Here is a 26,518-nt window from a genome sequence, read left to right as displayed (position 1 = left end):
ATGCCAACATTCCCTATAAATAATGCCACCGTTCCCAATAAATGATGCCAAAATTCCCTATAAATAATGCCACCATTCCCTATAAATAATGCCATAATTTCCTATAAATAATGCCACCGTTCCTTAAAAATAATTCCATCGTTCTTTATAAATAATGCCACCGTTCCCTATAAATAATGCTACCGTTAAATAATAAATAATACCACCTATCCCTATAAATAATGCCACCATTCCCTATAAATACAGTAACGCCACCGTTCCCTATAAATAATGCCACCATTCTCTATAAATAATGCCACCATTCCCAATAAATAATGCCACCATTCCCAATAAATAATGCCACCGTTACCCTAAAATAATGCCACAGTTCCCAATAAATAATGCCACCATTCCCAATCCGATCTCTATAAATAATGCCACCGTTCCCTATAAATAATGCCATGTATAAGGAGATGTAAGAGAACGCAACCTGTCTGTATCAGGGGATATAAGAGAACGCTATGCTGTCTGTATAAGGGGATATAAGAAAACTCAAAGCAGTCAGTGTAAGGGGATATAAAAACATGCTGTGCTGTCTGTATAAGGGCACAGAAGAGAATACTACGGTATCTGTATTAGGGGATATAAGAAACCGCAACGCTGTATGTATAAGGGAATATAAGAGAACACTATGCTGTCTGTATAAGGGCATAGAAGAGAATGCTACGGCATCTGTATTAGGGGGTATAAGAGAATGCTATACTGTATGTTTAAGGGGATATAAGAAAATGCAACGCTGTATGTATAAGGGAATATAAGAGAACACTGTCACTTTACAGGCTGTGTTTGAAAAATACCAGTAAGGAGCTGAGTGGTTGGTAATTTATCTCCGTCCACTTTATCTCTCTCCAAGGCTTAGTACATATCCCCCAAAGACAAATAAAACCCTTAAGATGCAATACCGGGCTCAAGTCATTGGGAGTAGTACTTCTGCCTCATCCTCCAAACACTTATTCTCTCTAATTCCCAGCTAATATGTTGCGCCAATGCTGTTCTCGCTCTCTCCTATATTAGCCATCCATACATCCGACGTAATGTTAATGAAGCATCAGGACACACCGCCATTTTTGTACGGTTTCATGTATTTTATTTAAGTAAGAAACAGTTTGGAAGAAGAGGAAGAGAAGCTCTAAAACAATAAATGCCAAGACTCAAATATGAAACCTTCCTAGCAGGCTGGATGATCACTGAACGACAGTAGAGGTTGGGAACTAGGTTTTCAGACAAATAAAAGCTGTAAACACAGATCCCTTATATGCAGGACACAAATTATGATGCCGGGAATACAAGCAGATTACTAGACCTATCATCCTCGGGCCTTGGAAGCAACCGACCAATATAGGACATTGAAACAGATTTTGTCTACAACATACTATGCGCCTGCTTAGACTTTTCCCCAAAATACGTTAGTGATAGCGGGCGGCTCCATGGCTGCCTGATGTTATGTCAAAGCGGGCCCAACAAGGTCACCATTTTTCTGTGTGTTACCAATATTTTAAAGTGAAGTCATTACTTCCACAGTGGAGGCAGCCAATTTGTGGGCTCAGCCAATATTCGGCCTATCTGTGACAAGTCACATCGCTGATGCACAAGCTACAAAGTTCCTTGAGAATTGATACGTTGCACGCTCCTAAATGAATGAACACCATGGCTGCCTCTACGGTGCAATGAACCAGGAGATGTGTCATTAGTCACCAGTGGACGTATTCGTATGAGAAATGGGGGTACCCGCTCGTCTGCTGAAATAGCAAAGTTAGAGGTTGGTGAGCTGAAAGTAACTGCTAAAACAAGGCACTCTGGTAAAAAGACCCCTTAATCTGACACTATGAGATAAATATTTAATATTGAGTCCTCTTCCCATTCAAACAATAGCACACAACAAAATAAAATAACACAAAACCAGCAGCATGTGGTTATTGGTGAAACCTTTATCGTTTTGCTATAAAGGGGGCATTTTCAAAACCAAAATATGTCCACCCAAGCATATGAGAACCTCAACAAAGAAGGAGATGGCACCGGAGGAGGAGGGGCCCTGCCCCAAATCCAACACTCCAGGTGCAGAGTCTGATCCTTGCTTGAAGAAATCGCTGCAATTTGCCCCAAGATTCTGTGTTAACCTTTATAAATAGTAAACGTGGAGAGGGCAATAGTCATAAAAAAAACCTCTTTATAGAGATCACAGCTGGCAGAATATAGATCCTGATATCTGCAAATCCCAGTTGCTAAAATGTCTGTTGCCTTTTTACAGGGTTGGGTATTTGGCAACAACTTTTAACCACGGTTCTTCATGCCAGGATCTAGTGGTAGGCAAAATTTTATATAAATCTCTAATACAAAAAACAAAATTACAAAAGTTTGAGTCAATAAAACAGCATCTGTTAGTCCATTTCAAGTTGCACAGTTAGATGCCCGAAGTCCTTATAACTGGGTATGTACCCTGTGCAGAATGCTTTCTCCAGTCCCATCTGCATTTAAGAAATAATTATCCACAATTTCTCAAAGATGTTCCTTTCACTGGCTAAAAGGTGGCAGAGAGCAGCGTGTCCAGCATACTGTCCTCTGAATCGCACCGTAGGGTAGAGGCTTGTAGGTTTCCCGCATATACAATCCCATCTTCAGAAATAAGTCAGATTGTGAACAAGTCCGTGCTGAAGAAGATTTCTTATTGCAAAGGCTTCAAGAGTGATGTTATGTCCTGACACCTGGCAGGGAAGAAGAGGAAGTCAGCAATGAGTACATGGTGATACCGAACCCTCTTTATGGTTCCTTTTGCCTCTCAAGTAGAGTGTACTACGCTCCATTCTGTCCTTTCCCAATGCATGCTGGGACATCGAATCCACTGACATCTACGCTCTCTCTCTCTCCCTGCAGACTGTTGTATGTGTTAAGCTGATCACATGAGTTACGTATATTCTGTGTCCCAACATGTTCCCCAAAGACCTGAATGTTTCTAGCTGGCACCAAACAGCCATGAGCGGGCAACTGGATCTCATGGGAATCCATTAATGTTGTTGTTCAATGACTGGACACAGGCAATAATCGCTGTCATTAGCCATTTGTATTTCCAACCAGAAATGATTGAAGTCCACACTGATTTACAAACATTTATTTTGGATTGTAGAAATCAACAGGCTACAGGGCAATGTGGAAGTGCATATGACATAAGTGGAAATTCAGCTTTCAGCTTGAAAACAGGAAAATCAGCTCAGCCATTTATTAATGGAAGAGTCATTGTCACATAAAAGCAATTTCTGTCCCTTTGTCTCTTAGCCTGAAGGAATAACTGAAGATACATATGCTGGGTGCATATACACTTACCAATCGTCCACCCGATGTGTCGGGCCTGACGTCACAACTGGGCGGGCATTTAAATTTGCCGTCACACACCGCTAGGTCCCTGCGGTATGTGTTTGGGCGATCGGCACGTTGCCTGTACACGCCAGCAGATGCACCGATATATCTGCAGATATTATCAGCCATCAGCTGTACAGCACATCCGATGCGATATGTCTGTGAATGACGTCCCTTACAGACATATCGGGGCTACACACCTGCCGGCACACTTGCAAATTATCGTCCATACGAGTGAATGGGCGATATATCGCCCAGTGTGTACCCCGCTTAACACTGGTTGTATTTGTAAGACAATGACCTAGCTATATATATGTACACACGGCTATTACCCAGAAAGTGATATAAAACAGGATTAGTGTCTGGTCTGTCAGTGAATCTGACACTGGAGCAGTGTAACTTTCACTTGTGACCTACATATGATAACCTGTGTCCTATCAAAGGGCAGCGTTTCCGCCACATAATACATCTCGGAACTGTCTGACACAGGAGCATTTACTATCAATGTGTGATATGGGGCATTATGCAAATGTAATTCCATTTACACTGATTAAGACTTATATGTTCATAACAACAATTAAAATCCACTTACAGCCATGGATTTCAGGGTCACCTTCTCGTAGTAGTGAATGGGCTGCTTCTTATTGCTGAGTGCTGGGTACCCAAACCCTGCAATGTGAACTTGGTCACAGAAGTGGAGGGCAAAGGTTATCGCTAGCATTCCCGTAGTCGGTTTCTGGAATGAGAGGTTCCACACAACACTTAATAGTAAAAATAGATATCTCATGTGTTCTACATCGCAGCTGGGACAAACATGTCTAAGTTACCAAAGGCTAAAGCTATGCGTTAAATCTTCCAAAATGCTGCCATATGCTTTCTCATTCAATACATCTCAGTCCTGCTTTCTTCCTTTCTGAGAATTCAGAACGGTTATGGGACTAATGCTGGGTACACACTAGACGATGTGTCGCCTGATCCTGCGGACGATATGTCGCCTGATCCCTGGGATTGGGCACATCGTCCACATCGGCCAGTGTGTACCCACTATGCGTGACCATGCGTGCTCCCGCTGGTCATCCATTGAGGTCGTTCCATCGGTCTGCATATAGGGCCGATGGAACGACCCAGATGCCGACGCCGGCCTAGAGGATGGAGCCGGTGCCCAACATATCGGGCGGTCGGTCACCGCATCGTGCAGTGTGTACGGCCCCCGATATATCTTTATAGCTGTACAGGTCCTTATATAGCGCAGCCAAATGTCAGACGCTCAGAACTACTTTATTTCCTTTCAGATGTTCGTTCAGAAGCAAATATTTCTATATTGTAGGTTGTCGTGATATTAGAGCATAAAATGTGATATATTTTTCAACCTATACACCCCAACTTCCTGCCGCCCCCTGCCGCTATAGGGCAATGCTGCTGCTGCCCTCCAATGCCTGATCAAATAAAGCCAACATCATCACAAGCCAGAGTATGACAGGTGCCTGCCCATTGGGGTCCCCAGTGCATTCATTATTCACTTGCAGTATGTTATTGTATGGTCATATAACAGGTTGTTCTTGTGTACTACACATGTGTGACACCTTTCACTGCACTATTCCTATACACATCAACTAGCAGGTTTCTCCATTGATCTGTAAGGGTTAGTTCAGACCATAAGCATTTAACCACATGCTACTGTGAGCAGGTATCTATGGCACCTGGAACATTGCATACAGGTTCCTAGTAGCATGGTTGGGACAATCTTTGTGGCTACTGAGGTTGTAGCTGAAACCTTCATGTCGCTCCTTCCTATGGTGTACATATAGCATAGCACAGCAGGACTTATACTCTATATTAACTGAGTGCTTAGATGCAGTGATCTATACTAAAGACAATTTGTGCTTTGCAAAACGCACCCTTTCCACACAGAATGGAGTTACAGAAACCACTGCCATTAAGAATGAGAGCAAAAGACCGTCAGATCTGAGCTGGCGCAAAATTCAAGGCCTTTTGTCAAGTTAAAATGACCCCCACACAGCACGAGCCCCCATAAAAATGTGCCCGCTGCACCACTTTATGCCAATCACCTTGCACCGCAAAAAAAGAAAGCATTTTGTGCTCCTCCACAAAACTAGGTGCACCTACTCCATCATTTGCTAGATACACCTTCAGTCTACCGAACACCTCTCCTCAGCCATCGCAAGCTGCTGCTCTAATGTGTCAGAGCACACTGGCAAAAACCAGGTCAGCAGAATGTAAGCAGACTTTGCACTGCACGGCAAGGTTTTGCTTTTCATAAATGATAATAATACTTAATGTGTGGAGTCGTCTACTGCTAACGTTCATTCTTTACATTTTCGTATTTTTTAGTAATATAGCTACAGTGAGATGCTGCAAGTTATTAACTGACCAAGTATGTTTGGAATTGACACAATGTTGCATACGGTGCCTGCTACTATAAGACGACCCCCCCCCCTCCCCTTCCCAAAGCAGTTTGCCCAATAAACCGCACACTTCTTACCACTGTCATCTTTTTGGACTGTGTCTTATTGGAGACCATAGGACCTAGAATTTTTGTGGCGGTGACTTCCATATAGTAAGGGTTCAAGATGCGTGTATTCTGGGGGGCCACATCCCAAATTATAGGAGGCATTTTCCAAAAACCTTTACGGACCTGAAATGACAACAAACATTAATAAGCTCATGGTGGACGACATAAAATGTCGGGAAATCCTCTAATGATTGGTCAGTATAATAACTTCCTCGAGAGTGGCCGAGTATTTGGAGGGATGTAGTTCAAGAATTTGGCAGGTTGGGCAACAAACGTGGATGGCTGACGGGCCAATTGCGCTAATCGTCCAATATACATGTATGTACGTGTACTGCCAGGGATCAGGAAGGGTGCCAACTGGCTTGCATAGCTCACGTATTGGCTGACCTTAAACACGGGTCTCACATTCACCAGTCATTACCAGCCCAGAATGAAATAGTCCTTTTAAAATCACGAGAGGAAAAACACAACTTCTATAATAGACAGAACACCATAATAATAATCATAATGATAAAGGAATAGCACAACACACCCTCTTTTCATTATTTAAAATGATCTTCATCCATTGGATGTCCAGGGGCTTGAAAGGCACCAGAACCAACAAAGTGTCTGGTTTGTTATCCAAATAGACATCAAAATCAGCAGATTCTGGGTAGAAGAAGCGCATGGTGGTCTTACTGCCAACGTCTTTCTCGTACTTGTGGACGGGGGCGTTGTTCAACCTGGTGAGAGAATTGTTAGAGCAAAAGAAGTGAAAACCCTGAAGACAAATATATGCATTATAAAACACACATGGACAGTGAAAACCAGGGTCTGCACAGTATTAAACGGCACCTCCCCATCCCACTGCTATGGACAGTCCTGTTTTGTGATGGGCTAGTGAGACCCTCAGAATTAGTTGGAAGAGTTTCCAGTTACAGTGTATCTACAGTAACTCATGTCCTGTGCAAACTTCAGATCACCGGCCTTTTTTTTTTACAATAAAATACATATAACACATATTTATACCAATTGTGCCAAAGTGCAGTGCTGTACGTCTGTGAAACAACATTATCAGGCAGCAGCTATCAGGAAACACCGCCTAATAATACATATGGGTTTTTCTACCTGCAAGCTTTGCTGTAGAGATCAGGCGCAGAAAGACAGCCTGTCTCAGAGACAGCAATGGGACCTCTCCTTCACATGTGTACTCAGGAGATTAATGGACTGCACTCCATACATTATAACTAATGACTGTCATATTGTACATTTACGCTTTCCCATCAGAAGGAGACGCTCTCTTACCTGATGACCACATCATATTTATCAATGATTTCCCCCAGGGAGCTGTTTTTTAGCCGGTGCCCATTGCCGACCACAACACACCGTCTACACTGCAACCTAGACAGAGGAAAATCAGCAATAATCTCACAAATGAAAAGTTCCATGAAACATACTGCAATGTACTTTTTAGGTTTCACACTTCTCAAACTTTAGCTAATGTATTTATAAAACCTTTGCCATTTTTTTCCTACGGTGGCAATATTCCAGACAATAACCCTGGAGAGGCAGTTCTCATTAGTTACCACTAGATGGCAAACTAATATTATAGTAGTTAGATTGATTCTTTTTTACAAAATAACGGACTGTGGGTCTTATTCAACAGTGTACGCTAGTGCACTACTGAACACAGATTTCTGATGGTCGGGAATCTGCGCAGGCGCTGGACTCGTACTGTGGGTGTGCAATACAGATCCTGTGTGTTCGCACACAGTTGTGGGCGGGAGGGGTTGGCGACGGCCTCCATTTCCCGAAACGAAGGTACACAATCTGACAAATTGGGGACTAGGAGACAGAGACTCAGCAATATGGGAGGAAAAGGGAGGAGGGGTTTTTGGGGGTATGAACTTTGGCTTATTTAGTTTGTTGCCCCTGAACAGAGGGTATAGGTCAATATTGTGTTGCACCATTGATTAAAAAACAGAAAATTTTCCCCCAAAAGTTCTAAAAGAAAAAAGGCTAAATAGCAAATAGTGCGCTGTGCTGAAGGTTTTATGTAACTGTTTTCCTGATTGGAGACGACTTGCAAATATGTTTAGTTGGCAGTTCATGTATTGTGAATTGTTAATGACAAAGTTATTGATTGATTGATTGAACTTTGACTATAGGAAAGGACTGATTTTACGGGGATCTGAGAGGTATTAGAGAGGATAAATAATGTAAACCACTAATATCCCTTTCAGGACAGGTGTGCCGCCTTCTAGATAACACAGCTGAAATGTAGAAACAATAGTGAGCCTGAAAATCTTCTCAATCTCACTATGTGACTGGTGCAGAATGGAATTGGTTTGGCAGATGGGTCTTGCGCACTTTCGCACCGTGCCCGCCATGTAACTGGTTACCGTTTAAGGTACTGCCGCTCCGTGCACGCCATGGAACTGGTTACCCTGTAAGGCACTGCCGCACCGTGCACGCCATGGAACTGGTTACCCTGTAAGGTACTGCCGCACCGTGCCCGCCATGGAACTGGTTACCCTGTAAGGTACTGCCGCACCGTGCCCGCCATGGAACTGGTTACACTGTAAGGCACTGCCGCACCGTGCACGCCATGGAACTGGTTATCCTGTAAGGTACTGCCGCACCGTGCCCGCCATGGAACTGGTTACCCTGTAAGGTACTGCCGCACCGTGCCCGCCATGGAACTGGTTACCCTGTAAGGTACTGCCGCACCGTGCACGCCATGGAACTGGTTATCCTGTAAGGTACTGCCGCACCGTGCACGCCATGGAACTGGTTATCCTGTAAGGTACTGCCGCACCGTGCCCGCCATGGAACTGGTTACCCTGTAAGGTACTGCCGCACCGTGCACGCCATGGAACTGGTTACCCTGTAAGGTACTGCCGCACCGTGCACGCCATGGAACTGGTTACCCTGTAAGGTACTGCCGCACCGTGCCCGCCATGGAACTGGTTACCCTGTAAGGTACTGCCGCACCGTGCCCGCCATGGAACTGGTTACACTGTAAGGCACTGCCGCACCGTGCACGCCATGGAACTGGTTACCCTGTAAGGTACTGCCGCACCGTGCCCGCCATGGAACTGGTTACCCTGTAAGGTACTGCCGCACCGTGCCCGCCATGGAACTGGTTACCCTGTAAGGTACTGCCGCACCGTGCCCGCCATGGAACTGGTTACCCTGTAAGGTACTGCTGCACCGTGCCCGCCATGGAACTGGTTACCCTGTAAGGTACTGCCGCACCGTGCCCGCCATGGAACTGGTTACCCTGTAAGGTACTGCCGCACCGTGCCCGCCATGGAACTGGTTACCCTGTAAGGTACTGCCGCACCGTGCCCGCCATGGAACTGGTTACCCTGTAAGGTACTGCCGCACCGTGCCCGCCATGGAACTGGTTACCCTGTAAGGTACTGCCGCACCGTGCCCGCCATGGAACTGGTTACCCTGTAAGGTACTGCCGCACCGAGCACGCCATGGAACTGGTTATCCTGTAAGGTACTGCCGCACCGTGCACGCCATGGAACTGGTTATCCTGTAAGGTACTGCCGCACCGTGCCCGCCATGGAACTGGTTACCCTGTAAGGTACTGCCGCACCGTGCACGCCATGGAACTGGTTACCCTGTAAGGTACTGCCGCACCGTGCACGCCATGGAACTGGTTACCCTGTAAGGTACTGCCGCACCGTGCCCGCCATGGAACTGGTTACCCTGTAAGGTACTGCCGCACCGTGCCCGCCATGGAACTGGTTACACTGTAAGGCACTGCCGCACCGTGCACGCCATGGAACTGGTTACCCTGTAAGGTACTGCCGCACCGTGCCCGCCATGGAACTGGTTACCCTGTAAGGTACTGCCGCACCGTGCCCGCCATGGAACTGGTTACCCTGTAAGGTACTGCCGCACCGTGCCCGCCATGGAACTGGTTACCCTGTAAGGTACTGCTGCACCGTGCCCGCCATGGAACTGGTTACCCTGTAAGGTACTGCCGCACCGTGCCCGCCATGGAACTGGTTACCCTGTAAGGTACTGCCGCACCGTGCCCGCCATGGAACTGGTTACCCTGTAAGGTACTGCCGCACCGTGCCCGCCATGGAACTGGTTACCCTGTAAGGTACTGCCGCACCGTGCCCGCCATGGAACTGGTTACCCTGTAAGGTACTGCCGCACCGTGCCCGCCATGGAACTGGTTCCCCTGTAAGGTACTGTGTACACTCTGTGGCACTTTTGCAAATAAAGTTAAGTCTATCTGTCCTTTTAACGTGTCTACTACTTCAGCCTACATGGAATTAGCATTGTCCCAACTCAACTGTTATTGGCTATTCTACAGAGAATTTATAGTCACATATAAAGAAAAGTCTCATACCTCTCTATTTCATGTGGTACATTATATTGGTTTGTGAGAGCCAGAAATTTCATCAGCAGATCCTCTGTAGGAGAGAGAGAGTCATCGTTAAGTCCGGACATCACATGGCTAAAGACAGAGGGGTATATTTACTAAAGTGCGGGTTTTTAGAATGATGTTACCCATAGCAACCAATCAGATTCTAACTATTATCTTCTAGAAGGGGCTAGATAAATGAGTAGAATCTGATTGGTTGCCAAGGGCAACATCTCCACTTTTAAAAACCTGCACTTTAGTAAATAGACCCCTGAGTGTCAGTAACTTGATCGGCTTCCAAACCACTAGAATCTCCTACAGGCAGTAACACATCTTCCCTCAGCAGACAGGAGCTACAGAACAGCACAGAACGTCCTCTATGGAACTGGCCACACTAAGCCGCAACTTTCAGGCACTGGACAGTTCTCTGAGTACCACCTCCGGCACCACCTAGCCATAATGTTACCAAGGTGAATGGCAGCCACAAGTCTCATCATGTCACTGCCTCAGGCTCTATCACCAGACACTGGGCCAATCACTAGGTCAGATGCAGACGCGGCTTTTGCTGCAGTCGCCTCTGTGTCTTATACTACTGAGATTCCCATTTGCATCATCTTTAGACCCACAATCGGTGCACCATCGAAACGTGCACCAGCCCTATGGAAGCTTCTCCGACTGAGAATGGCCTCCTGTGTGAGAGGTTCAGTGTCACTCACCCCGTAATCTCTCATGAACACCCAGTAAAATCCACTGACCCTGCTTCCGATTCTGCATTGCGTCCCTGAGCAGTAACAATCGGGACACATGCGCGGTGCGGTCAAGACACGCGCAGACTTACAACATAGGCCGTCAGAGTGTGACATTGACACTGCATCCACCTCTAAATCAGGCCCACTATGGGGGTCATTCAGACCCACTCGCGAGCGGCAGTACGGTCGCAAGTGGGTCGATGTTTCCCACTGCGCATGCGCACGACGGAGGGAGCTCCGTCGTGCGCATGCGCGAGACCCAGCGAGCGAAGGGCTTCCCATCGCTCCGGGTCTCGCACCAAAGGGGGCGTGCTGTCGATGTTGATTGACAGCACGCCCCCTTTGGTGGGCGTAACGGGGCGTGCCTGCCAGACGGAGGGAACGCCTACCGTCTGAAGCTGGCCCCACTGACATCACTAGTGATGTCAGTGGGAGTGATTTTGGCTCTGATAGAGCCAAAATCACTCCAGGGCTTGTGGCTGGGAAACCCGACCGCAGGGTTTCCCTCGCAAGTCCGATGGTCGCGATGGTCAAGACCATCGCGACCATCTTTTTGGAGAGCCAAAATCACTCCTGGCCTTGCGGTTGAGAAACTCAACCGCAGGCTTCTGCTCGCAGTGGCGATGGTCGCGATGGTCAAGACCATCGCGACCATCATCCTGTACGCTCGTATATGCTGTGGTTGGTGACCCACAGCTATACGAGCGTCCAGGAGGACGCTCCATTTTAATGGAGGAGGGCCCTGATTCAGAGCGAGCGCTCTGGTCAGAGCGTCCGGCTCTGAATCAGGCCCTATGTTCTAGTGCTACAACCCCTCCACTCCCTCAGTCTTACCGCTGCCTTTTGTGCCATACGGCAAAGCGTACGTGGACTCGTTCTTCACCCAGAAGTAGTCACTGAGTTGCAGGAAGACTGGGTGGTTCCTGGAGTAGCTGGAAATCAAAAAGGAACTATTTAGTGTTGTACAAGCGCATGACGTGTTAGATGCAATAAACACTTTGGGGGCAATTCACTTCAGGGTGTCGGACACGATGTGCTATACCAGGATAGCCCATCGCATCCTTCCACATCCCCTGTTTTGTTTTGTCTCACACCACATAGAAGTGCACAGGACAATGTCGGCTGTACCATAACTGGTAAATACTGTAGGCGCGCAGCTGTGGCACATTGTCAGTAATTTAACTAAGATAAATCCTGCCAGATTACAATTGGGTGTCCGCTGACTGTCATTCACACGTGTGGCCTTTGCTGTAGCCACGCTAAATAGCCATAGTTGGCACGCCACGAACCTTGCGACTTAGCTGCGTCAAACGTCTTTTTTCCTCAAAATTTGCGGCTTATTCGCACTGCTAAAATGTCAATGCATTGGTAGAGTACACCGGCCACTGGGACTTGCGGTACTTGTACATCTGTGTGGAACCAAGTCTGTGTAAAAGAGGTTCCAATACGGGCAGCCGCGGCCATTCCTCCAGCAGCGTTTCATTATGTTTAATCTGCAGCTTTGTACATGTGTTATATTAATTCAGCTGCATGAAAAATAGCAACCTACAGTCCCTGGTACACTGCGTGTGACTTTGTATGCGGCTAAGATGTAATATTTAGAAAAAAGTACACAGTGCTACCCGTGGCGGAGAGTCTGGTTCGTGACGAGCGTTTTGTACCATATGGGTGAACAGAGCTAAGTGTAGGAGGACACATCTGTATAGTCAGTGTCTCCCCCAACTCTCTGTGCAGCACAGCCGATGGCAGATATATCGGCACATTGTGCTGTGTGTACGGGCGGTCGGCCGACTGCCCGTACACTTGCTGCACAGGCACCAGTGACTGACATCACAACTGGGCGGGTACGTGTAAATGAACGCCCACTTGTGACGTCAGGTACGACACATCGGGCAAAAGATTGGTAAGTGTGTATGCCCTTACTAAAACGTCAGATAGGATGGTGGATCGGCCGGACGGCTTAAATATATTACGCTCCCTATATAAAGTCCAGCAGCTTAACAAGTAATTATTTCACATTGAATATCTGATTAGTGATGAGATATAACAAGATCATAGAACCCGTTACTGTACAGATAGGGGTATCGCTTACTTACTTGCTTATCAGAGAGGCCGCTCTTGCCGTGAGCTCACCTGGAGAGCACATTGCTCGGACATGGATATAAGACCTAGGATGGATAAATCAGCAATTCAGTGTTGTACAGATACATAGTTACTTTTTGTGTGTTTCATTATCGCATTGCCTTGGCCTGAGCTCCGTTTCATATCTTATATATATATATATATATATATATATCTCTATATATATATATATATATATATATAGATATATATATATATTATAGTTATTTTGTACAGTTTTATATGTATTGCTGTTACTGAGTACATGGGAGATATTGGCCCTCATTCAGAGCCGTTCGCTATTTGCGTTCGTTCGTTCAAAAACAAGGGGTGGCTATGCAAATGATCCGTTCGCACATTGCAGTCTGTTCACACCTCTAAGTCTGAACGAGCGAGCAAAACATACGCTCGTTTATTTGATAAAAACGCCCCCTGGGCGCTCGCACCATACGTCATGTCCGCTATTTATTAGATTAATCGAGTACATCGAACAGGGTATGAACTGCTCGCTATTCTTGTGGTTGGTTTTTTCAACCAGTATTTTGCGAGCAGTTCTGAGTTAAAAAAAACCAAGTGACATGGTCAATGACGCTGCTGTATTAATTATGCACACCCATAAAACGCCCGTTTTGACCTTTAAGCACGCCTGCGATCGGATCTCCACTCCCCGTTTTCAAGCACCTTCCCCTGTTACCACCCACATACGCCTCATCCCGTCACTCAAAATAGCAGGCATTCGCTATATAGCATACAAATGATTTTTGGCCGCACTGACTGGTTCGCGCATGCGTACTAAAAACCGTACGCATGCGCAGATGTGCGAACATCGCTCGGAACGAGCGTACTGCCGTTAGCGAGTGGCTCTGAATGAGGGCCATTGACGGTTCAGGACAGTTATAATATGTTTGCACCTGTACAGGGGCAAAGGCAGGTTTTATAGGGGTAAATAAGATAACCGTATCAGATAGTAAAAAAAATATACATCCATAAAACGCAATGTATTGTCTGAAATAGCAAGAAAAGCATATGTTGTGATATGTGAACACTTATCTCCATGACAATTTGCTTACTATGTAAAACATGTCGGGTATAAATGCTTATCTCTATGTATAAATAAACTGTTGTTTCAACCTTACCCGCTGCTTGAACATTCCTGGTTTATATTGCTCACTATAAGTGCATTAGTAAGGTATTTGTCCTTCTGAGTATCATAATGTCACTGACACAATTCTCATAGGTGACTCACATTCATAGGAACCAGAGGTGCTACTCCAAACAGATGTACAGCAGTCCTGGTTCAGACCCGCTCGCAGCCGCTGGCCGCTCGCTGGGTCTGTGGGCGTTTTTTTTTTTGTTTTCCTCTGGCCGCTCGCAAAGCTGTGGGAGACCACCCACAGCTTGTGCGAGCGGCCAGAAGACCATCGCGATTATAGTGAGCATCGGCCTTGCGACGAGACCCTGGGGTAGGGTCTAGGCTGCCGCAAGGCCAAGTGGACTCCCTGCCCTAATAGAGCAGGAAGTCCACTACTGACATCAGTAGTGATGTCAGTATGCCTGCCCAACAAACGCCAGGCGTTCCTAAGGGAACGCCTGCGTTTGTCCAGCCACCCCCCCCCCCCTACCCGCCCACAAAACGGGGCGAGCTGTCACTCACCATCGACAGCCGCCCCGTTTTGTTGCGAGCCCCGTAGCGACTGAACTTCATTCGCACAGCGGGGGGGCTCACACACGCCGGTCGCGGCGTATGCGCAGTGCGCAAGCCTCGGGCCGCTTGCGAGTGGCTCTGAATGAGCTCCACAGTGTGATAGACACTATCTCTAGCGGATTTCTCAATACGTTTTATAAGTGTTCCTATCAGCGCTGGAGAGTACTTTCCCTTTTACAGACTACCCCAGGCCCTTCTCCTTAAGTCACAGATTTGAATACACCGCTATAGGAGGGCCTGCGTATGTTCAGATCCCCGATTATGATAGTTAGCAGGAAGATTTGCATCCTCACTGGAATCAGCCCCATAGATTGTAAGCTCCACTGGGGCAGGCAGGGGCGTATCTATAATGGGTGTAGGGTGTTTGGTCCATGGGGCAGACACCGCACACCCTGCACCCATACTTTCTAATACTTACCTCTCCGAAGTCCCACATCGGCTGGAGAGGTGCTACACAGAACGCCTGGAAAATGGCTGCCGTGGCCATTTTCCCGGTGTCCTGCACATGCCTAGAGTCTACTGAACCTGTTAGTGCGCTGCGGCCGCCGTAGAGAGAGGAGGGGGCCCCAGATGGTGAGTGAACACGGGCCCCCTCCCCTCCAAATACGCCCGTGGTGCAGGGACTGATGTGAATGGCCAGATATTCTCTGTAAAGCGCTGCGGAATATGTGTGCGCTATATAAATAACTGGTAACAATATTAATAATAATTCTACACCCTATAAGTAATTTTCTGCATTTCTGCAACTGGATTATGCTGAGCATCTTCCTAAACAGTCTCTGAGCAGCTTCTGTGCCTTCACTTTCTTTTAAATTATTTGTCATTTTGCACTTAAGAATCAGGTTTTCAACGTATAATATTTTGCCAGTGTATTCTAGGTCTATTGTCTCTCGATGTTCTGATCATTATTGCTAAATGCATATTAATGAGTACAGAGCTATGGATAAATCTAAACGGACACGCTGGTTAGTCCTGAGTATATTGTACATTCACAGATGGTGACGTCAGTTGATTTTTAGGGCAGATTCTAGAAAGTCACAAGGCTGAACTCCAAATTTCAACAAGTGATTTTCATTATTCCATAGTGATTATAGGAGAAATAAACTGGGTCACGAGAAAGAGAATTGTACTAGAACATGCCGCAATGTGCACAGCTGGGAAGGTCGGTTCATCTGCGCTTGGTTTTGTTTTTTGTTTCTTCTGCACCACTTGGGACACTGAGGATTTTTATGCAGCAGAGAAAAAGTACAGATGTGCATTAAAACTCATGGCACAATTTGAAATTTGGAAAGAGACAATGGCCCTGATTCAGACCCACTCGCGAGCGGCTGTCCGCTCGCAAGTGGGTCGATGTTCTGCACTGAGCATGCGCATGACGGAGGGAGCTCCGTCGTGCGCATGCGCCAGACGCGACGAGCGAAGGAAAGTCCTTCGCTCGTTGTGTCTGATCAAAGGGGGCGTGCTGTCGATGTTGATTGACAGCACGCCCCCTTTGGTGGGCGTGCCAGGGGCGTGCCTCCCTGACGGGGGCGTTCCCACGGGAACGCCTCCCGTCAGAAGCCGGCCCACTGACATCACTAGCCGGCCCACTGACATCACTAGTGATGTCATTGGGAGTGATTTTGGCTCTGATAGAGCCAAAATCACTCCGGGGCTTGCGGTTGAAAACCTCAACCGTAGGCTCCGGCTCGCAGTTTCGATGGTCGCGATGGTCACGACCATCGCAGCCATCAAACTGCACGCTCGTATAGGCTGTGGGTGGTGACCCACAGCTATACGAGCGTCCAGGAGGACGCTCCATTTTTATGGAGGGCGGCCCTCATTCAGAGCGTGCGCTCTGCTCAGAGCGTACGGCTCTGAATGAGGGCCTATATTTTTACTATTACCATGGTAATAGTAGGATATTACGCTTTATCTCTCAATGTCCCTATTTATCTAGAAAACATGGAATGGCCAGTAATACCTCTGAATGCAGTGGGGATGGAGGAGGAGGTAGCTGGGAGCCCTCAGAGGCAGACCAGCCTGCTCAGATAATCACCTGTACTGTGCAGAGATCCTTGGAATGTACTTACCTTGGAATGTACGTCTCCACGTGTAGATACCACAACATTCCACAGCAGAACATGACAGTAAGGAACGCTGCACCAGCTCTCCATCCTGTAAGGGAACACAAACACGTTACACAGGAAGGAAGCAGCAATGCTCTCCATCATCCCACCTGGCCATATGGTAAGAGAGTGCACGTTTACTTGTGTTACAGCTGGACACAGACATTCTACAGTACTATAAAGCCCGCGCCCACACTTCTATAGAACCTTGGGGCAAATAACACAAACAGCTGCTGTGTTAGTTTCACTTAGTGTGAACTGTGCGCTAAACAACCAACTACCTCCAGAATTTGCCAGTGGATGCATTCAGGGTCCTGCTACTTCTCTGCTCTAGCAGCGGCCATTCCCAGGTGGTCAACAGAACAGAACGCACATTTACCAGAACTTTATATAGGGTGTTATAAATCCCTAGTGACTGTAAGTGCCGCACGAGGCATCCTAATCTGCATACTCAATGGGAAATCCTGCAAGCTAACCCTATGTGCTTAGTGTGCATACTCAATGGGAAATCCTGCAAACTGGCTCTATGCCCTTAGTGTGCATACTCAGTGGGAAATCCTGCAAACTGGCTCTATGCCCTTAGTGTGCATACTCAATGGGAAATCCTGCAAGCTAACCCTATGCGCTTAGTGTGCATACTCAATGGGAAATCCTGCAAGCTAACCCTATGCGCTTATTGTGCATACTCAATGGGAAATCCTGCAAACTGGCCCTATGCCCTTAGTGTGCATGCTCAGTGGGAAACCCTGCAAACTGGCTCTATGCCCTTAGTGTGCATACTCAATGGGAAATCCTGCAAGCTAACCCTATGCGCTTAGTGTGCATACTCAATGGGAAATCCTGCAAGCTAACCCTATGCGCTTATTGTGCATACTCAATGGGAAATCCTGCAAGCTAACCCTATGCGCTTAGTGTGCATACTCAATAGGAAATCCTGGAAGCTAACCCTATGCGCTTAGTGTGCATACTCAATGGGAAATCCTGGAAACTAACCCTATGTGCTTAGTGTGCATACTCAATGGAAAATCCTGCAAACTGACTATGCTCTTATTGTGCATAATCAATGGGAAATCCTGCCAGCTGACCCTATGCGCTTGGTGTGCATACTCAATGGGAAATCCTGCAAGCTGACTCTATGCACTGTAACCCTATGTGTTGCCCAGTGTGGGCGTGTGAGTGGCTATTGGCCATAGGGTTTTATGATCCCTATAAAAAATATAGTTAGAGCTGCACCCTGAGGCACTAATAAATGTGCACATTTCTTGGAATAACTTGCTTCTTGCAGATCATGACCAGAGATCACAATAAAGTTTAAAGCAGAACTAAGCAATAAAAAGTCACATAAGCGTTATCTGTTCATACAGGTCACAGACTCACCTAGAGGCTGTAATGAGGAGCTCCCTCAGAGTGAGTGCTGCGGTTTCTTATGTACAGAGAGGAAAGGAAATCTCCAGATTGGCCATGTTTATCTGGATATATAGGATATAAACACTGCCATTCTTTCGAATGTATTGTGCATCCATGTTTGTTTGTTTTTTTACCATTCAACCAAATTATAGCTGTGAACCAAGAGAGAGGTCTGGGGAAGGGAGGTTAATTAGGGTATCATTGGCACAGAAATGGTAGCAAAGGCCCTGATTCAGAGCCGGACGCTCTGACCACAGCGCTCGCTCTGAATCAGGGCCCACCTCCATAAATATGGAGTGTCCTCCTGGACGCTCGTATAGCTGTGGGTCACCACCCACAGCATATACGAGCGTACAGGATGATGGTCGCGATGGTCTTGACCATCGCGACCATCGCCACTGCGAGCAGAAGCCTGCGGTTGAGTTTCTCAACCGCAAGGCCAGGAGTGATTTTGGCTCTATCAGAGCCAAAATCACTCCCACTGACATCACTAGTGATGTCAGTGGGGCCAGCTTCTGACGGTAGGCGTTCCCTTGGGAACGCCTCCGTCTGGCAGGCACGCCCCCGGCACGCCCACCAAAGGGGGCGTGCTGTCAATCAACATCGACAGCACGCCCCCTTTGATCAGACACTACGAGCGAAGGAAAGTCCTTCGCTCGTCGCGCATGCGCACTTGTGAGCGGACAGCCGCTCGCGAGTGGGTCTGAATCAGGCCCAAAGTCCAGAGGAACTGACAAGCTTGTTGAGGGACGACATGCATACGGAGAAGAGAAGGGGTTGAAGCACAGAACCTTGGGGGATCCTGATGGGAAGGTAAAGTGGTGGGGAAATGGGGGTGCTAGTGATTACAAAGATGGAGCTGTTGGACAAGTAGAAGGTGAACCTGGAAAGAGCGGAGTCACAAAGCACAGTACAGTGGAGGGTTTGACAGAGAAAAAACAATTTTAAATGCTGCCATGAGGGTCAAAGAGTATAAGAATAGAGAACTGGCCTTTGGATTTCACGATGAGGAGGTCATCAGTGACCTTGTTAAGGGCAGACTTGGTGGAATGAAGAGACCAGGCAGATTGGAGCGGTCTTAGAGTGAGAGGAGAGGAGAGAGGTGAGGTAGTTGCAAACTACCAGTTAAAGGATCTTGGAGGGAAAGGGCAGAAGAGAGATGGGACAGTAATTAGTGAGAGATGAGGGGTCAAGAGAGGGATTCCTAAGAATGTGAGAGACAAGAGTATGTTTAAAAGGAAAGGTGCCAAAAGAGAGAGATATGTTGACCAGGTGAGCAATGTGGGAGCTTGCTTCAGGAAGAAGGGATCAGATGAGGCAATGGAGTCAAGTGGGCAGGTGTTGGGTTGAAAGGAGGGCATGGTGTGTGCAGCCTGAAGTTATAAGATGTCATGGCAGATATTTTGTCTGTGACAAAATGAAGTACACTAAGGGAAGAGGGAAGGGGAAGTAAATGGAGGGGGGGTTGAGGGTAGCAAAAAGGATTGCTTAATGCGTGACAGAGTGGGCAATAGGTAGAATGATACAATGAACGTGAGGAAGACAGCACAAGAGTGGAAATTGCTCCAGCAGCGCTCAGCAGAACAAGAGCACTGTTGGAAAAAGTGGGCCTGTGTAGAGTGCCATGGTTGTGCATGGTAACTGCTGGGGCAGCAGAGTCAAGGGTCGTAGAGAGGGCATAGTCATAGAAGGATACAGCTTAGTCAGGACAGGTGAGAGTAGTAACTGGGGAGAGAAGGAACTATAGAGAGGAGGAGAAACTGGTGGGGACACAGGCTTCAAGATTCTGTCTAGTACAAGTGGCCCTAGGGAAGGAGTTTTGAGTGTGTGGAAGGATAATGCTGAAGTAGAGTAGGTGGTGGCCAGTGAGAGGGAAGGGTGAGTCATTGAAAACAGAGACAGTTCAGAGATGGGAGATTAAGGGAGTGACCATTGATGAGAGAGGCAGAGGTGGTACATTGTGACAGGCTAAATGAGGAGGAGAGGGTGAAAAGTTTTGAGGTAGGAAGGTTGTAGAGATCATAGATCGGGATGTTAAAGTCTCCCCAGTATGAGGGAGGGGAGGCCAGAAGAGAGATTGTGGGGAATCTAGGCTGAGAAGTTATCAACAAATTGGGCGATAAATGGTGGTAATGGGAGGATGGGAGTGGCAGGTTGAGTAGAAGGTGAAGTTGGGGGACAGAAGGACTTCAGCACTACTACCATGACATCCACAGTTTGAGGATGTGGAAGAAGGAGAGGTCCCCATAGGATCGGGCAGCAAGAGAGGCAGTGTCAGTAGAAGATAACCATGATTCCCTGACAGCGCGGAGGTTGGGGAAGTTTCAGATGAAGAGGTTATGGGTGGGTGTCAACCCTGTCATTCTGCAAGCTAGCCGAGCAGAGCGCCAGGAGGCAGAACTGCTTGGCCAGACTATCGGGCCGACCCGGCCCATTAGCCCTTCTGCCACACATATATATATATATATATATATATATATATTACAAAAAAATACTTTTATTCTGCGCCAAAAGTAAATGATATGGCTGCACCTCTCCGTGAGACCCCTGTTAGTATGCCCAGACAAACATATCTAAAAAAAGCTACTGAAAGGCGCACAAAATAAAGATGTTATTACCTATTACACTACAACAAAGGAATAACTTGAAGGAGCAACGTTATAGATAATATGATTCTCTAATCACAATAATATACTGATGCCAAAGATGTAAAGAGTGATGTAAATAACGAAACACGACTATTCAATGCCAACACCCAAAAAAAGGCCTTAGGCCACCATATTAATATCAAATAAAAGCAATTGAATTTACATACATATATTTTATTAAAATACAATCTCACAGAATACAGATGACACAATTGGCCTTCGGGCAAGCCCCTGTCATTCTGCAAGCTAGCCAAGCAAGGCACCAGGAGGCTAAGCCGCTTGGCCAGACTTTCGGGCCAGACCAGCCCACAAGCCCTTCTGGCATTTGCCCAAAGTGCCAGACGGCCCTCAACTTAACCGGTTTGCCAGAAGTGCCATACGGCCCTCAACTTAACCTATTTGCCAGAAGTGCCAGATGGCCCTCAACTTAACCATCTGTGTCAGATTGTATGTTACTCACAGTCACTTTCACCGAGTGTGGACGTCACTCAGCCCAGTGACTAATAAATGTTTTGTGTTTGTAGGATTTCAGCTTCAGGTCATGGATCCAGGGTCACAAGTTTTAAATAGACACAAATATTATTAAACATATGATTGATAACAGCACCATTTAAATAAATAAACACAGCAAATTAATAATTATACTTGACACTTATATAAGAAGTTCCAGTGGGATGTAGTCGGCATCCCGGTGGTCGGAATCCCGGTTCCAGAATCCCAAAGTTAAGTATTAGGGTTACGTTTAGAGGTGAGGGAGAGGAGGGTTAGGTTTAGGCTGTGGGGGTGGGGGAGTGTTATGGTTAGGCTAGGGGAGAGGAGGGCTAGAGTTAGGTTGCAGGAAAGGTTAGGGTTGGGATATTTACTGAATTCTGGAGAGATGCTGCTGTCGGCATTCTGACCGCTGGCATCCTGTACCCAACCCGTTCCAGTGTCCAGTGACCTGTGGAGGATGACCATCTTGCCCTTTGTAGAATCATTAATAATGATAACTTCATTTTATATATATATATATATATATATATATCTTTACACTGCACTTTTCTTACTATGGTGGTGCCCTGGGGCGGCTTGGCTGGGCCAGTTTTGGGGGGTCCTGCACTCTGGATTTGAACCCTAGTATGTTAGGGACCCACCCGAAAGAGGTTACCTGGATATGGTGGCTGGGCCCATAACCTTGGCCATGATTATGCTAAAGACCTCTACTGATTGCAAAATTTTATTGCATTTATATATATTATTAATAATTTGGAGTTGTGCACCTGAGATTTTGTCTGTTTCTGTGCCTGCAATTAGTCTCATCAGGTAGCACCTCCCATCATATATATAGTCAGGTTGTGCAGTCCAGAAATCTTTCCCATATGCTCCATTTAATGTGCTTTATTGCACTTCTGAGGGAAAAGAGACGCCCTCATTCTGGACTAGCACCCTTCCTTATTGGTTTAAAAGCATGGAGTATGGTAATGTATATGCACACTGTATTAGGCACAATTCTAGATAAGTCCTACAAGTGATATACTGTAAGTGCAACTTTGGTTCATTTTTGGGGTGTGGGTCCCCCTGGATTGCGTTGGTTAATCTGTCTCAGGGCACCGCATTATAACACATTTTCCTTTATAACACATTTTAACCCTTCACTGTGTGTTTAATATATATGTACCTCACTTTTTTATTTTCATTCTCTATATGCAGCTGCTCCTAACTATCTCTTTACATTGCACTTTTCTTACTATGGTGGTGCCCTGGGGCGGTTTGGCTGGGCCAGTTTTGGGGGGTCCTGCACTCTGGATTTGAACCCTAGTATGTTAGGGACCCACCCGAAAGAGGTTACCTGGATATGGTGGCTGGGCCCATAACCTTGGCCATGATTATGCTAAAGACCTCTACTGATTGCAAAATGTTATTGCATTTATATATAATTAATAATTTGGAGTTGTGCACCTGAGATTTGTCTGTTTCTGTGCCTGCAATTAGTCTCATCAGGTAGCACCTCCCATCATATATATAGTCAGGTTGTGCAGTCCAGAAATCTTTCCCATATATCTGTGGCGGCACTGAGGATGACTTTTAAATAAGACAATGAGCCATGTTAAACTATCAACGACGTTTCAGAACTTAACTGTTCTTTCTAGTGAAGGTTCTGAAACGTTGTTGTTGTGTATAGAACCTATAGAGCAGGTATCGCCATAGCGCCCTGGTGGTGATAGAAATAGGGTTTTGCTACAAAAGGAAGCTCGCTGGTCCATCCATTCAGGTTATTGTCACCTAACTGCTTAAACAAGGAACTCAATTTTACTTGTTTCTTGTAATAAGTAGTTTTTCTAAATAGATATTGTGGCTAATTTTAATAGTGTAATACATTTTTTGTGTTTTGTTTGTTTTCATATTGGTGGGTGTGATATGTATGGAAGTACCTTATTCGATAATAGGACGGCTTCATTTATATATACCCTTAGGGTTTTGTGATTAATATTAATACTTACCTCCCGTTTTTATATGCAGTAATTAAAGGCTGATAAAACATAATGGTTTAAACCGCAGAGTGTTTTCCCTGTGGGTACAATACACTTTTCATATATAGAAAGTTCTAGTGCAGTTTCCAATCCCTGGATTTCAGGACTAATATTTGCATAAGTTATTAGTATCTTTTATGCACCTGCGGCACTAGCTCAGACACTGCCCGGCTTTGCGCAGCGTGACATGATGCCAGAGCCCTGCCCGTCCGCCCCATTGACTAAATCCTCAATCCCGGATAAACCCCGGGAATCCCAGGATTGAAAAAAACTCCGGGATTGTCCCCCCTAATACATACACACACATGGTTTCAAACTGGATATATATCTAGTTGTGGTGTATACTGTATATACACACACATACATGCACACACAACTCACCTACTTGGCAACACATATATTTAAACAATTCAGAAAAGGGACTGGACAATGTGTGTATAATATACGACACTACATGCACATGCAAAAGAACCGTAAATCACATGTTTATGGCTGCAACACACACTATAGATACTAATAAACTCAGGAACACGCTTCAGCACATGATCCCAAGAACAGTGGACAAAGGGCCTGATTTACTATTCTCCTTATACGCACGCATCGCAGTTGCTAATATCAGCGGTGATATGTAAATGTGTGCATTTGCATTGCGATCGCAGCCTGACATAAGGACGCCCACTTCCCCTTACTCACATCCGTATACTCTGACAACATAGAGAAACAATCGGTAACATCGGACAGTTAATGAAGCCCAGACCTTACTCAGGAATTGCTTACTTCAGCGCATGTTATGAAGCCTCAGACGGCCTCTGGTATCACAGTGGCTAATGTATGCACGCCCCTGCAACGCTGTTGAAAGCACTGGCAGGCCTGCGTTCGCCCCCGACCACCCCCTGTTACCACCCACATACAGCAGTTCTTTCAATCACTATGCCATGGGTCTGCATATCCTCTATCGCTGTCCCGATCACAGTGGCTAGTTCACGCACGCACACGGCGATGCATACACATGCGCAGTACCACCGATTGTGTGCGTATAAGCAACTGCGCTCCTTGCTGGATCAGGCCCAAAAATGTTATATATAGCAAATAGTTTTTGCGCTCTGTAAAAGCTCCTGGCATATAATACCCACCTTGTTTACTGTTCATTTTGGCCGTCGGAAAACATCTACTTCTCTGACAGATTTCATTGTTGTTAATCTAAATGTGAGGAAACAATAACAGCAATTAGCCAGCGAGAATAAAGTCTGCAAACAAAGTATCACAGTTATAATCAACATTGTGTAAGTTGTGTCTCGCTAAAAAGGCTGAACAAAAATAAATACGCGTTATATTATTATCATCATTTATTTATACATTAACTTTTATATGTATAGAACAACTATATTTCCTTAGTGCTGTATATAGAATGATTATAGAAAGAAAACTATGCCAATGACTGCGATTATGATTTTCTGTGGTCACACTGTGCCATGCCCAGCAGACACTTTGACACCAGGGGGCAAATATTAAGTATCCCCAGCAATTATATACAGGGGACCGCAGCAGATTATGAATATGGACACCTTGCTTTCTAAAGCTGGGTACACACTAAATGACTGTGTACCCAGCGATGCCACCCACTACCCCAGCACCTATGGGCCAACATAACATACTGGGTGATCCGTACACACTGGCCGATCCGGTGCCCGACCGCCCGATATGCCCCCGCCGCATATCGCTGCAGGGGATCGTCATCCGAATCGACTGATCTTCCTGCATGTACAAAAGATCAGGCGATGTGGCTGACGACCCCACTGGAGCGCGAACTACACGAAGTAGTGCATACACACTGCACGATATTGATGATTTGTCGTTCCGATGTGTCGGAATCGGACGAATTGATAACAATTGATTGCTGGTTCCTACAAGACAATATGTCAGAGCATACATAGAATAAGCATAAACAGTATATGTGGTATTAATCACACCCTACTTATTAATTACAAGTTATATATATATATAGCGCACACATATTCCGCAGCACTTTGCAGAGAATATTTGGCCAATCACATCAGTCCCTGCCCCAGTGGCGCTTACAATCTATACTCCCTACCACAAGTACACACACATGTGCTCGAGTCCCATCCAGATCGCAGTGAGTCTGTAATAATTTATAAATGAGCCTCGTAATGTCATCAGGAAGGGTGGGAGCATGTCAATGTTTCATCAGTGTCTACATGATGGATGCTCTCATGGTCAATATTGATATTATGACCGTGTCAACATTCTCATGTTGACATTATCAGGAGTATTCAATATGGGAGCGAAAAGTCCACGCTGGACTTTTCGCTCCACATCGGAGATTTTCCTGGGATAAAGTATCGGGCGCGCGCCCGCTTTATCCCCGTACTCAATTTGAAAGTTACGAAAACGGGACCCGGCGAAGTAGGATCGGCGAAAAAAAACAAAATTTACCTGGAATAAATTGTAGGACACCCCTAAAGCTGTAAAAACATGGGGGATCACTATGGGTACCCCCGTTTTAGCCAGCAAATGAAAGTCGGGGTTTTAAATAGCGGCTGCAGGTGTTTTTTTCCCGACATTGAAGAAGTGATGCAGAAGAGCAGTTAGGTAATTTTTTTTGTTTTTTTAAGTGGTCCCATCAAATTTGGGGTACATGAAAATGGGTACTAGCATATTTTTATGTCCCTAAAGTCTTTATGTAAAAATTCTGCAACTATGCACCTGCCGCTAATAATCTATTCTAGAAAACACCTGCCGCTAATAATCTATTCTATAATACACCTGCCGCTAATAATCTATTCTAGAAAACACCTGCCGCTAATAATCTATTCTAGAAAACACCTGCCGCTAACAGCCTATTCTAGAATACACAAGCCGCTAATAATCTATTCTAGAAAACACCTGCCACTAACAGCCTATTCTAGAATACACCTGCCGCTAATAGCCTATTCTAGAATACACCTGCCGCT

At 46.1% G+C, this 26,518-nt stretch overlaps 1 protein-coding gene across 4 annotated transcripts in view; it reads right to left on the bottom strand.

Annotated features, from left to right (window-relative positions):
- Positions 1-1,149: 1,149 nt before the first annotated feature.
- LOC148513528 (CMP-N-acetylneuraminate-beta-galactosamide-alpha-2,3-sialyltransferase 4-like) overlaps positions 1,150-26,518 on the bottom strand; it is a 261,924-nt gene continuing 236,555 nt past the window's right edge. For all 4 annotated transcript variants that reach the window (XM_088481873.1, XM_088481872.1, XM_088481874.1 and 1 more), the window contains 10 exons: positions 24,677-24,743; positions 16,943-17,027; positions 13,141-13,212; positions 11,879-11,976; positions 10,281-10,344; positions 7,208-7,303; positions 6,456-6,645; positions 5,894-6,046; positions 3,983-4,126; positions 1,150-2,741 (listed from right to left, as the gene is read on the bottom strand). In XM_088481873.1, the coding sequence (XP_088337999.1) occupies positions 2,655-2,741; positions 3,983-4,126; positions 5,894-6,046; positions 6,456-6,645; positions 7,208-7,303; positions 10,281-10,344; positions 11,879-11,976; positions 13,141-13,212; positions 16,943-17,027; positions 24,677-24,692 (1,005 nt within the window). In that variant the 5' untranslated portion in view covers positions 24,693-24,743 and the 3' untranslated portion in view covers positions 1,150-2,654. The remainder of the gene's footprint in view (positions 2,742-3,982; positions 4,127-5,893; positions 6,047-6,455; positions 6,646-7,207; positions 7,304-10,280; positions 10,345-11,878; positions 11,977-13,140; positions 13,213-16,942; positions 17,028-24,676; positions 24,744-26,518) is intronic.

Source organism: Taudactylus pleione, unplaced genomic scaffold (genome assembly GCF_031769625.1).
Source record: "Taudactylus pleione unplaced genomic scaffold, aTauple2 ptg000278l, whole genome shotgun sequence".
Taxonomy (NCBI): Eukaryota; Metazoa; Chordata; class Amphibia; order Anura; family Myobatrachidae; genus Taudactylus; species Taudactylus pleione.
This window is presented reverse-complemented; position numbering and strand designations above follow the sequence as displayed.